The following is a 12,675-nucleotide window of genomic DNA, read 5'->3' as shown; positions in this document are numbered from 1 at the left end:
CATGTGTCTGGCTCATCATAAACCTTGGAGTACTTTGGTCGACTTTCCACCAAAAAAAAAATCAAGGATAGCCATAAGAGGATGCCTGTATGTGAAAACCTATCAATACGCCCGATGATGTCATCTACGCACAGGGCACACTATCGTTGATGAAGTTAAATATTAAAGGGGATAAATGGCCTGCTCCTGTGTTGTTCCTAAGAGCTGAGGGGGAAAATAGGGCTTCAGTGGAATCAATGGCCGGAGCGTTGCTCCTCCTCTAAACTTCAATCTCCTCACATGATTGATGGTCTTGGGGAGCTTTGATAATTGACTACTCCGAGGTAAGGCACGATTTCTATCAAGACAGGGGATTGGAGGAAAGAAAAACACAAAATTACTTCTCCACAAAAGCTTTCTCTGCCTGGAAAAGTTCATTCTAGGCTTAGAGGGGTGGTCCGTATTGTTTAATTTCCTTAACGGGCCATATAGCATAATTATCTGTGAGATTGGAAGGTATTGCTGTAGATAGCCTATTGCAGGCACACCGGCTGTAACCCCACTACAGATAACAAGTAAGCGTCATGCTCATAAATTAAACTCAAAATGCATCAGATACTTTTAATTTATGATGCTCATGGTTTATACCGTGTTCATTGCATGTAATCGGTAAGCTGGATAAAAGTTCGAATATTTGACTGCTAATCTCTAGCTACGAGTTGACCGTGCGTAAAACTTGGAAATCATCATGCTTAATACTGTTTTAATGTGCTTTTTATGTCATGTGAATTAGTCTCGGCTGTATTTATTCGACTCGGTATTATTAACAGCTGCAGTCTAAACACCCGCGCTGGTTAAAAAAAAAAAAAAAACTTCTTTATCTTGCGATTTCTGTTTTACTTCAGGAGTCTTTTCGACGAGAGGAATTGCTGGGGGAAGAAGAAGAAGAGGAGGAAGAAGAAGAAGAAGAAGAAGTGTTGTTTGGCTTTTCCCCCCGTGAAGAGTTGAAGCCGTCCTCGTCGTGCATACTCTGCATATCACAGGATTGGGTCTCTCCTCTCTCGTCGAGCTGCTGCAGGACTGGCTATGGCCACCACTACTTCCGGGATCCGTCATTTCATTCGCCCACCGATCAGCGCAGCGAACTGACTCTGTTCTATAAGCAAGCAAGCAGCCAACCTGCCAACACGCGCTGACACTCACTCATCTCAGACCGCGAGATAGACCAAATACCTACGGGGGGAAAAAGGAGGAAAGATCTGCAACTGCGATCCCTTAATTTCTTCTGATTTTTCTTTTTTTTTTACACTTACAATAAAACAACACAGCGATCCGGAGTGAGAGAAGGGGACGCGGACTTGCGGGATGAAAACGGGCTAAAAAGATTCATCTTCTCTTGAACATCATCACCAACCATCATTCATTCATTACCTTGACAACCTCTGGCTTTGATTGACAGCTGGAGTGGCAAAAAGCCATGAGACACGACAGTTTAGTTACATGCAGGTTGTTGATGGGCCGATTGTAACCTTCAGTTTGGCGCATTTTTTTCTTTTTTGAGGAAAGAGGAAAACAAGAAAAATTGTAAAACTCCTCATGCTACTACTTCAACTGAAGCACATTAGCGAATAGGAGAATTCGCAAAGTTGTTTGAAAGGGGAATCTTACTACTAAATCACTTTCCAACCGTACTGGGATATTAAATATTCGACACATTGAGGAGTTTATTGGAGGGCAGTCTGATGGCGCAAAGGGTAGGTTTTAAATCTCCAACACTTATCTATACAAATCCATTATAGGAAGGCCTCAGTATCGCTATCCTCTTGTCGGTGGGAGCTACTTTACAAAGTATTCGTAAGACAGTAGACCTATATTTGACATTTTTGCAGTGCCTTACTCTTCAAGCAAAGTGACAGCCTTTGCTTAACCGACTGCCTCTGCGTGTATCGTGGAGCACTTTCACAGAGGACTGCAAACTAATTCGGTGTTTTGCCAAAGTAACTCTCCTTCGGCGATAAAGAAGTTTACAATGTTTTTGGTAATGACAAATCTTTTGGATTGCATTGATTGTTTTAGCCATAGGTCTACTTTCTACTTTTAACAATGTACGGCGCAGCGAGAGGAATGTGGCTTATGCTCTTTATTTTTCTCCAACATCGCTAGAGTAAAAGGCAAAAGCAAACGAGTGTATTTCTTATATTCTTGGAAATTGTAAAAGCAACGTTTAATACAACAGCTGTGTATCTCTATCGGTTTTGTTCAAGAGTCGGTGCGGCGGTGGTTAACGCTTGGTTTGATGATTTTTTGTTCCAGTACGATGAGCTGGCCCACTACGGTGGGATGGACGGAGTGGGAGTCCCGGCGTCTATGTACGGAGACCCGCACGCTCCTCGGCCGCTTCCTCAGGTCCATCACTTGAACCATGGTCCCCCGCTCCACGCCAGCCAACACTACGGGGCTCATGCCCCCCATCCCAACGTTATGCCCACTAGCATGGGCTCCGCTGTCAACGACGTTCTAAAGAGGGATAAAGATCAAATTTATGGGTAGGTGAAGAAAACAGAAACTCTTGTATACCTACGGCGAATCATTGCAGTGTTTTCTGGATGTGGGATTGCGCTCTGCTGATTTGTTTTATAAAAATGGCAATTATAATTTAGACGTTTTTAGGCAGGTCATTCTAGTGGATTTGGATTTTACGCACTTATCATGAAACTACAAGTGACACCCTTAAAATAGAATTAAAATATATTTATGTTCAGTCTACAAAAATAAAAATTACATTCTACATTCTTTAATTGGGATTCATACAACCTTAACGACTATATTATTATAAGGATATGGTAGCCAAAGCACGAAGCAAAAAACAAACTTGTTATTGTCTTCAAGTAGGCTGACTTGTTTTGATTTCGACTACAAAAAGTTCTTAGATGCTTTCTGAAATATCGTCCTAACCACAACAGCACAACATGCAATGAGTGTCAACTGGCAGTGCCGTAAAGCGTTAGAACATCACAGCTTCGATGAGTTGTTTTGTTTGTTTGTAGTTATCTTATACACGCACTCGCTGGGGTGGTTCAGATCGCATGTAGGCCTACGCCGAGTCTTTCTGGGAGCATGGGTTTAAATAGATGGTCTATGTCTTCTCTCTTTTTGCAGTCACCCTTTATTTCCCCTGCTCGCGCTGGTTTTTGAGAAGTGCGAGCTGGCGACCTGCACTCCGAGGGAGCCCGGTGTGGCGGGCGGCGACGTCTGCTCTTCAGATTCATTCAACGAGGACATCGCAGTCTTTGCCAAACAGGTCAATTTAATAACGTGTTAACTTCAAATCACCTTCGAACGCGCGTTGTGCGTTCAATAGGAGCTCGGGGGATTATGGTTTACAGTGGAAGTTACAGTGGATGGGACTCATTTGAGAGTATTTATGTTTTTTTTAATTAGCCTATAGGAAATAATATGTCGTTAATTGTTTCATTGAGTCAAATTAATAACGTAGATATTGTTATATTTCACAATTGCATAATTAGGCTGGGGATTTCACATGTAAATTAATATTCATATTCTGTGTGTATTTTTAGGTCCGCGCAGAAAAACCTTTATTTTCATCAAATCCAGAGTTGGACAATTTGGTAAGCTCATCATTTGATATTGCTCTATGTCCCTAAATATATATTTTTTTCCCCACCTATTATTAACTCTCCTAATTTGTGTGGACAGTGGTCCGTATAACCACAACAATACCCAGGGCAAAGTGAGTGCATATTCCAGAAAGTAAACATTCAAGGACAAATACATTGTTTCAAAATAAAGCTCGGATTATTGCTCAGAGGGGTGTGGAGTGGCAACGTGAAATGCTACCAACAGGAGGCCGAGAGCGTAGCCTCATTATGGGATAGACGCTGGATTCCCTCGGCGGGTCAACTCCCCTGTAGCCATGGTCACTAGAAAGCTATGTGCACACAATCTGCCTTTAACTTTGTTTATTTGCCTTAGGGCACTTTGGAAATGACTATTAAAGCTCAAATCATGGACAAACGTATAATGTGAGGAAAAGTCTGGACACAATTGTAACGTCAAATTTAGAAGGATGTACATTTAGGCCTATAACATGTATAGCACATGTAGTCCCTGTGGTAGGCCTTTACTCGTGAGATTCAATGAAGGGAAGATATGGTATAATTCACTGACTCAAAATTTTTGACATTTTTGCCATGACATTGTTGTGGCTTTATGGTGAAGAAAATATGCTAATTGTATTCTTCTTTTTTTTTTTTTTTTTTTTTACAGATGATACAAGCCATACAAGTATTACGATTTCACCTTTTGGAATTAGAAAAGGTAAATGTTATTATATATTTTTTATCATGTTTTTAAATTATTAAGCGCAATGCGATGGACAACACCGTTCTTTTTATTTTATCTTAATTCCAATTAAGAACTGCATAGACCTACATTATTGAATGCAATGATTGTTTTGCAAATACAATAGGCCGTTGTATCTTACATCGATACAGTACCGGTGACAAAAAGTTGAAACTATGTATAGGCCTACATTAAGAATGTATGTATTCACGTTACTATAATTGGCGAAATGGCTTCTCACTTTTGCATGCATTGACATTATTATTGATCTTGAGATTTTCTATCAAATACTTATTATCTATCCAGCGTAGGCTATAGCTTGCTTGTTTATTGTTTTTGTCCCTCAACCTGTTGCTCCTGTCCCTGGAGAATAATAACCACCGCAACAATTTCACTATTGTTTCCTTGACTCTGCCGATAATATCCCTTAATTTGAGTTATTCTTGGACCAACCTCAGCGTTTCCCCATCCTGAACCAAGGTGTTTCCCTTGTTCTAGGTGCATGAGCTCTGCGACAATTTTTGCCACCGGTACATCAGTTGTTTGAAAGGAAAAATGCCAATAGATCTAGTTATTGACGAACGGGATGGCAGCTCAAAATCAGATCACGAGGAGCTATCGGGATCTTCGACTAACCTTGCAGATCATGTAAGTCCCATTCTCTCTCCTTAATATGGAATGTAAAAGTTGTTTAATGTGGATGCTTTTGTGTAGGCATATGGCTATTGATTTTTGTCTGCATGCGTTGGTGCTGTGAAAGGAAATACTAGTCTGCTGAAAGCGGACGTGTCTGCTCTCTGAGCTTATTTATTATAAACAGTTTTCAAAAAGATGTTTTTGAAAAGACACTTAAATATTTGTTGGCCATTTCACAAGTCGTGCTGTTTTAGGTTACTTTGGCTGAGTATATATATTTATATTGTAACCATAAGCAAAGGGTGCTAAGTGCTTTGTAAAAAAAAATATGACGGTCGTTGTTCTAAGGTCAAAAGCTTGGAGTGACACAATGGAAAGAGTTATTGTTTTAATCTTTTGATTAGGGGCATTCATGTGTGTATAATGTTTGTGTGTGTGTGTGTGTGTGTGTGTGTGTGTTTGTGTGTGTGTGTGTGTATTTGTGTGTGTGTGCGCGCGCGTGTGTGTGTGTGGGTGTATGGGTTTGCGTGGCTGCGTGCGTGTGTGTGTGTGTGTGTGTGTGTGTGTGTGTGTGTGTGTGTGTGTGTTAGTGTCATTGTGTGTGTGTGTGTGTGTGTGTGTGTGTGTGTGTGTGTGTGTGTGTGTGTGTGTGTGTGTGTGTGTGTGTCTTCGACTGCATGCATGGCTGTTAGTGTAGTGTGTGCTGTAGCCTACACCGAAAACGCGCAGCAATTATGTGTTCCGCAGGTTTAACATTAAAGCAGGGTATCAGCGCTAAGCTTTTGCTTTAGGCTGATATTTAAAGAGAAAAGAGCTTTATTTGTGGGCTGTGGGCGCTGCCCCTGGTCTGTGCGTGTATAGCCTCGGATTTGGCTGCGGAGGTGGAGAAAGTGGAACCCTATTGAGATAGATATCAGGACTAAAGGCTGACCATCAATGTCAAGTTCACAAGGCATATGATGGCTCGTATGGAGTTGGACTTTATTTGCTTTGCCGTTGATGTAGATTTGTTTAATTGTCTCGTATCGATTAGCACTGTGGTGCAGCTCTTCCTCCGCTTGACGTTTTATGACTCCGGGCTCCAATGCTGAATTCAATTATATTTACCTGAAGTACACTAATGCCTTTAAAAATTAAGGATCGATCCCCAAGGTTTAAAACATAGCAAGCAATAAACTGTTTTTTTTTAAAAAAAAAATCATTATGGAATAAGCTGGTCTATTATGGTGTAGGTGTGATTGAATGTGTCATCTGGGTGAGGGGAAATTATGTTTTCTGTGAAATAAGTGAACTAACCTCGCTAAAAAGTGTCTATCGTTAAGCTAGGAGCACACTAAGTTCAAACCATTTAAGAATTACAGCAGATTTAGGAGCTGTGCAGAGTCAGTGCGTTGCATCTGTTGGCTCTGGCTATAGGCCCGATAGCAGGGACTTCTGTTAGCCGTCGCCGTTCACCAGACAATTCGGCACACATATGTATTTAAACACAAGCAGACTGCAAATGCCAGTGTGTTGCCGAGAAATCATCGCAATAGCAGGATTGTGAAAAGCCCATGCAGCACCAGTGTAGAAACGAGGCATGATGTTGTTTATATTGAGGGGATGAGATAAACTATAGCCTGTTTAGTTTCATGGCAGATGGCTGATACTCAAGCCAAATATCCAACCGTGCCTTCTTCTTTTGCTTTGTCACCAGACCACTCGTGAGACATATTTGTATAATTAGAAAATCTGATATGCTGATAAAGCACACGAGGAACAGCAACAAATAAATACATTTTAAAGCTGATTTACAAAACATTTATCCCTGGGGATTTCACACTGACTTGCCCATTAAGTGGTTATATGTAGAATGATTTCTTTATTTGTTTTGTGCTAGAAAAGTCCACATATATTTCTATGACAAATGCTGGATTTAACAGGAATGATTTTTTGGTTAAAAAAACAGATAAGAGATGTTGTCTCTTAAGAGTGTTAACAGTGATAACAAATGTTCACACTATTTTGCATAAACATATGTGACATATAAACCGTATTGAAAAAAAAAAATAGTATAGGTAGTGGTAATGGTTATGGTATGCACATACTTTGTGTTTGTGTGTCTCCGCGTCAGCCTGTGCTGTGTGATTATGACCTGGTAGTAAATAGTTAACTAACTGCAGCACTTCACCTGCAAGAAAGCTGTGAGTTTTACGTTTGTGTCAACACGGAATGTATAGCAAAACACACAGCATCATGCCACCGCTTCACTGCTCTTGCTGGGTATTTATATATTTATTTATTGTTTCATTTTGTTGTAAATAATTTTTTCTGAATTATTTGATTAATCATTTTGGCTCTTGGTGCGGAGAGCTGGGGGAAGGCAATTTGATAGTTAGATATGCAAATGTGTTTAGTTGGACGCTCTCACGTCCATTTCTTCTCCTCTCTCCCTTTGCTTTGATATGCATTTTTAATATACTGCCTCGGGCCACATCTCATTTGGTGAGAGTTGGTTTTGGTAGGGGGGGGGGGGAAAGATGTGTTTCTCACTGCTGAAGGAGGCAGCCCTTTCCAGATTGTCTACCCCCCCATCGCCCACCAACACCCCCCCCCCCCCAGCCCCCCACCCCCCCCCCCCCCATTCGCATCTTCACCTGGCGATAGAGCCTAATTGGCACAGTTTTATTTACACTGAATGCATGGGTTTCTTAGGGGGATGATTTTGTGCTGTGGCATAAATAGAAAAGATGCCATGCTGACTCTGCTGATACGCTCTGATCTGCCCTGCAGTGTGACGGCTTCACGCCCCCCTGTCCTGCGTACACACACACACACACACACACACACACACACACACACACACACACACACACACACACACACACACACACACACACACACACACACACACACACACACACACACACACACACACACATAGAGTCACACACACACACCATCACCCACCTCCTCCTGATACCCACAGCGGCTGACCAGCCAACCCCCACCCCTTGTATCGTCTCATGGAGTGATAATAATGTTTTGTTAATCCCACTTAAAAGTTAGATGATATATCTGTATATATATATTTATATATATGCACATACATATATATTTATATACAAAGAGAGAGAGAAAGATAGAGAGAGAGAGAGAGAGAGAGAGAGAGAGAGAGAGAGAGAGAGAGAGAGAGAGAGAGAGAGAGAGAGAGATAGATAGAGGGACTGATTGACAAATAGATAGATAGATAGATAGATAGATATATAGATAGATAGATAGTTAGACAGATAGAGCGACTGACTAACTGACAGACAGACAATTAGATAGATAGATGAATAGACGGATAGACAGGCTAGATAGATAGATAGATATACCGAATGATTGATAGATAGAGATAAAACATATAGATTGACGGTACATTGAATTGCTCTACTGTGGCGTGCTCCCTTGTCTTTTAATTAATGAAAATACATCTTTGCCTTCTCCGAGCTACATCCAATTAGCGAGGCAAAATTAATGAATGGCTTCTGAGCGTTATCTCTTCTAATGAAGTAGCCTTTGTGCCCGCCTGTGCTATTGTGTGGCATTTTTCAATCAAGCCGTACATATTGAGGAGAATACTTTTTTTATGTTCACAAGCATGGATTATATATGCTTTTCCTTTCTTCTTTCAGTTATATAAAATGATAGCAGACGTACGACAAAGGGCTGAGGATCTCCGTAGTTGGAAGAAGGATCTCTGTAGTGTTCTTGTTAGATCCAGTTGGTCTCTACAAGCTGGAAGGATTGTAAAGCTCTGCCCGGGGAAGATCCCAAGTATTTATATCAGCTGTTTTTGCCACGAGGTTGAGGCTTTTGTAGCAAGCCATTGCGGGGATCTGACCCACAATATATGACGTCGATGGTACAGTGAAAAAAGCCGGTGTGGGTTGCAGGAGCAGTGCTAGTAGTATAATGTATTCAAATGTTTTGTAGAAGGTACAGTCAGAAGGTCTAATCGTAATATAGCGTTGATCTAATGTGGTGTGGAATGTACTGTAAAGACCTAGTAGTACTAGTAATATCGTTTTGATCTGATGTTGTGTTGGTACAATGAAAGGTACAGTGAAGGAAAAAAACATTAGCTCATCTTGCACACACACACACACATTGGTTCACTCTTGTCGGGAGGGCGCTTGAGATAAGGAGAGTTATGCAACATATTGGCTGAGTGTCTGGATGTGTGTGTTTGTGTGCGTGTCATACTAAAACTACCACAGAAAGTCCAAGACAAAGCACACACTTGGGCCTGCCCAGGGTTCACTGTGCACCAGGCTGCTGCCCGCAGGCCCAACTGGGCCGCTGAACCATAGTGTTCTCTCCCTTCCTGGAGGTGTTTTGATTCAGACCCCGGCTTTGTGTTCTTCCCTCCCACGGGGGAACCCGCGTTGGGGTTCTCTCAGCCATCCACCCCCCCCCCCTTTTGCTGGTGTAAGTAGTATGTGGTGGTAGACGAGGAGAGAGAGAGAGAGAGAGAGCGAGAGAGAGAGAGGGAGAGAGAGAGAGAGAGAGAGAGAGAGAGAGAGAAAGAGAGAGAAATACTGTACAGTGTGTCTGCTGTTCCAGACAGTTGTGTTTTCTGTTGACGGTTGGGATGTCTGGGCCTTCGCGTTTCCTATTTGATTAGTGTCGAGAGGAGCAGGGACCTCTTTTGGCAGGCATATCTAATCACGGCCATAGCTGGAGAGAGACAGGGAGGGAGGGAAAGAGAGAGAGAGAAAGAGAGATTGTGTGTTTGTGTGAGAGGGAGAGAGTGTGTGTGTGTGAGTGAGGCTAGGATCGGCTAGGCTCACTTGTTGCATCTCTCACTCAGCTTAGCTTGTGATTAGCAACTAGTTAAGCAAGACCAGAAATCTGGTTTTCAGTTCCAGTTTTTTTTTTTTTTTTTATATGGGACTGCTGAAATATTTCACACCTAGGAATTACTTGAATACATATACAATTTTGACCCTTTATTGTTTTCTTAATCCACTTAGCAGTGTGTTTATGAGCTTTTGACTAAGAACATAACATAAAGACATTGCCCTATTGGTCTTACTTAGATGATAGCTCATGTTTGGTGGAACCCGCACGAGGTGAATTATTAGCTGTTCAGTTAAAGCCTCTATTTCTGGGATAATTGTGGGTGTTGTAAACACTCAGCCATTGAACAGCGGTTGCACCTACTTTACACATCTTTAGCGCCTGTGTATAATTACACATAATGTTCAGCTTTAAAAAAAAAAAAAGAGAGAAAAAAGTGGGTTGAGTCCTTAACTGCTTATACCGTGTGGCAAGATGCGTCTTGAAATGTAAGCCTCGCCTTTTGATTTATGACCCTGGATGTTTTGTGGCGTGTCAGCGATTTCGCAAATGTTTTTCGGCACAGAGGATTCCTCTGGCTCTTCCCTCCTCTCGGCACCGGCGTCGTCGATGGCAACAACGAGGCCCAGGATAAGAGCTCTCCTTCTGAGCCATCCTCGCCTGTTTTCACCCTCCTCCCCTCCTTTCCCTCTCCTCCTCCTCCTCCTCCTCCTCCTCCTCCTCCTCCTCCTCCTCCTCCTCCTCTCTCCTCTCTTTTCCATCCCTGTGTCCATGGGAATTTGTGGTGGGGAAGGAAGCGAAAGAAAAAAAATTCCATGATGTTGCTGAATCAATTTCATTTGAAATTCCTAGGGATGTAGTCAGAGTAGATTGGAGAGGGAGGAGGAGGAGTAAGAGGAGGAGGAGAGGTGGGTAGCTGTGCTGCTAGGGGAGATGGGACAGGTGTGTGAGTGTGTGTCTGTGAGTGTAGGTGTGTGTGTGTGTGTCTGTGAGTGTAGGTGTGTGTGTGTGTGTGTGGGTAAATGAGCGATGGGGGACAGCAGCAAACATAGACGGCAGCATTCTGCGGCTCTCCTGTGGCCCTGGCGGTGTTGCGGGCCCTTCCTCCCTCGTATTGTCTCCTGCTTTTATATTAATTACAGCTTGTATTATCCACCGCCAGTCGCTAACCCCGCAAATAGAGGAGGGCAGCCCCCAGAGACCACGCTTGCCTTTGTATCGTATTTTCCATCTAGTCCTATTGTTGCTGCGGCTCCCTTTGGTGTGTGTGTGTTTGCGTGTGTGTGTGTGTGTGTGTGTGTATGTGTGTGTGTGTGTGTGTGTATGTATGTGTGCGTTTAAGGGAGTGTGTGCGTGTTTTCTTGTATTCTGCTCCTCCTTGTAACACTGCTCTTTAACACAATTAGAGAAGAACATGGAGTGAACCATGTTTGACTCCTAATTATGCCCTGCTTTAGGGAATAGCCACGCACACACACACACACACACACCAAAGGACATATATATATTATTTATAAATATATATATATATGTATACAGTATGTATATATTTTATATTTTATAATTTTTATATTCATTGAAATATAGATTTTGTATTTTTTTGTTTATTTTCTCTTTATTTGCCTTTTATTTTGAGGCAGGCTGAGTCACATGGAATTTCCTTTTCCTTTTTTTCCCTACTCTACAGTTTGTTTGAACTTTATTACACCCATGGGCCCAACAAAATGTTGTGTGAGCGAGTGCGTGTGTTTGTGTTTGTGTTTGTGTGTGTGTGTGTGTGTGTGTGTGTGTGTGTGTGTGTGTGTGTGTGTGTGTGTGTGTGTGTGTGTGTGTGTGTGTGTGTGTGTGTGTGTTGTGAGGTGCGGCGGTGTCTGATAATGCATCCTCTATAGCTCAGAGAGGTCCACTAAATTATTCAGCGGGAGGAAAGACTGTTGCTTTTGTCGCCTTGTTGAGTGTGGAAAGTTAACGCCGTTGTTGTGGTATATGCTGTCTCCTTTTGAAGATATGCTCATAGATTAGAGGTGACCCACAGGTTTAAATAAAACATGCGTGTGTGTTTTGGCTTCAAAGAAATATACATGCGCTCCATGCGCTTCATGCGCATATACAGTATCGCGAGAAAGACGGTGTGTTATTAGACACTTCATGAAGTAATACAACCCGCCTTTTGCCCTGTAAGTGTCTAACTAACAAAGTCTTCTGTCTGTATATACATATTCCTGTTCACGGTTCCACTCAGTGTACACCGCCTGCAAATCACAGCAAAATATCTTTCCACGGCCTTAACACCATTAGCTGAGGTGTCTTTGAATTTAATTTAGTGCAGGCACCATTAAAAATGACACATTACCCTGCAATGATAGCTAAATTAAGTCCTATCGATTCAGTTTGTTGCATTAAAGCCATGCTCGGGCCATCGCAGGCAAGAGAGATGGGGAAAGGAGAGGAGCTGTGAGAGAGACGGAGGGAGAGAGGAAATAAAAGAGAGAGAGAGGGTGATAGAGAAAAGCTGAGAGAGAGACAGAGAGAGAATAAATAAAAGAGTGAGAGAGAGTGATAGAGAGATGGCTAGAGAGGCAACGTGGTGTTTCAGGTCTTGTCTCGTGGGCGTCTGGATGTGAGGAAGTACAACCCAGTCGTTCTCTGTCTTAGGGGACATGCAACAACAACAACAACAGCATAAGCAGCAGAGAGCACCGGGCTCTAAATATTCTGGCCTAAATGCATTTCACACGATGGGAGAGGCTTGTGTTGGCTCCAGCCCTCGCTCCCCCTCCCTCTATGTATGCCATTCACGACTGTGACCTAATGCATGTGTGTTTCCAGAGGGTTTCCATGTGCTTTCCTGGCATGGCTGATGTGCCCAGCTCT

The 12,675-nt window shown here is 42.4% G+C and overlaps 1 protein-coding gene across 1 annotated transcript in view; it reads left to right on the top strand.

Moving 5' to 3' along the window:
• Positions 1-337: 337 nt before the first annotated feature.
• Positions 338-12,675, top strand: part of meis2a (Meis homeobox 2a) — a gene marked incomplete in the record, with an annotated part of 102,033 nt that continues 89,695 nt past the window's right edge. Inside the window, 7 exon segments of the mRNA XM_030356219.1 lie at positions 338-554; positions 885-1,733; positions 2,293-2,525; positions 3,139-3,280; positions 3,558-3,608; positions 4,267-4,317; positions 4,840-4,989. Of these exon segments, the coding sequence (XP_030212079.1) occupies positions 1,722-1,733; positions 2,293-2,525; positions 3,139-3,280; positions 3,558-3,608; positions 4,267-4,317; positions 4,840-4,989 (639 nt within the window).

This window comes from Gadus morhua, chromosome 5 (genome assembly GCF_902167405.1).
Source record: "Gadus morhua chromosome 5, gadMor3.0, whole genome shotgun sequence".
NCBI classification, from domain to species: domain Eukaryota; kingdom Metazoa; phylum Chordata; class Actinopteri; order Gadiformes; family Gadidae; genus Gadus; species Gadus morhua.
This window is presented reverse-complemented; position numbering and strand designations above follow the sequence as displayed.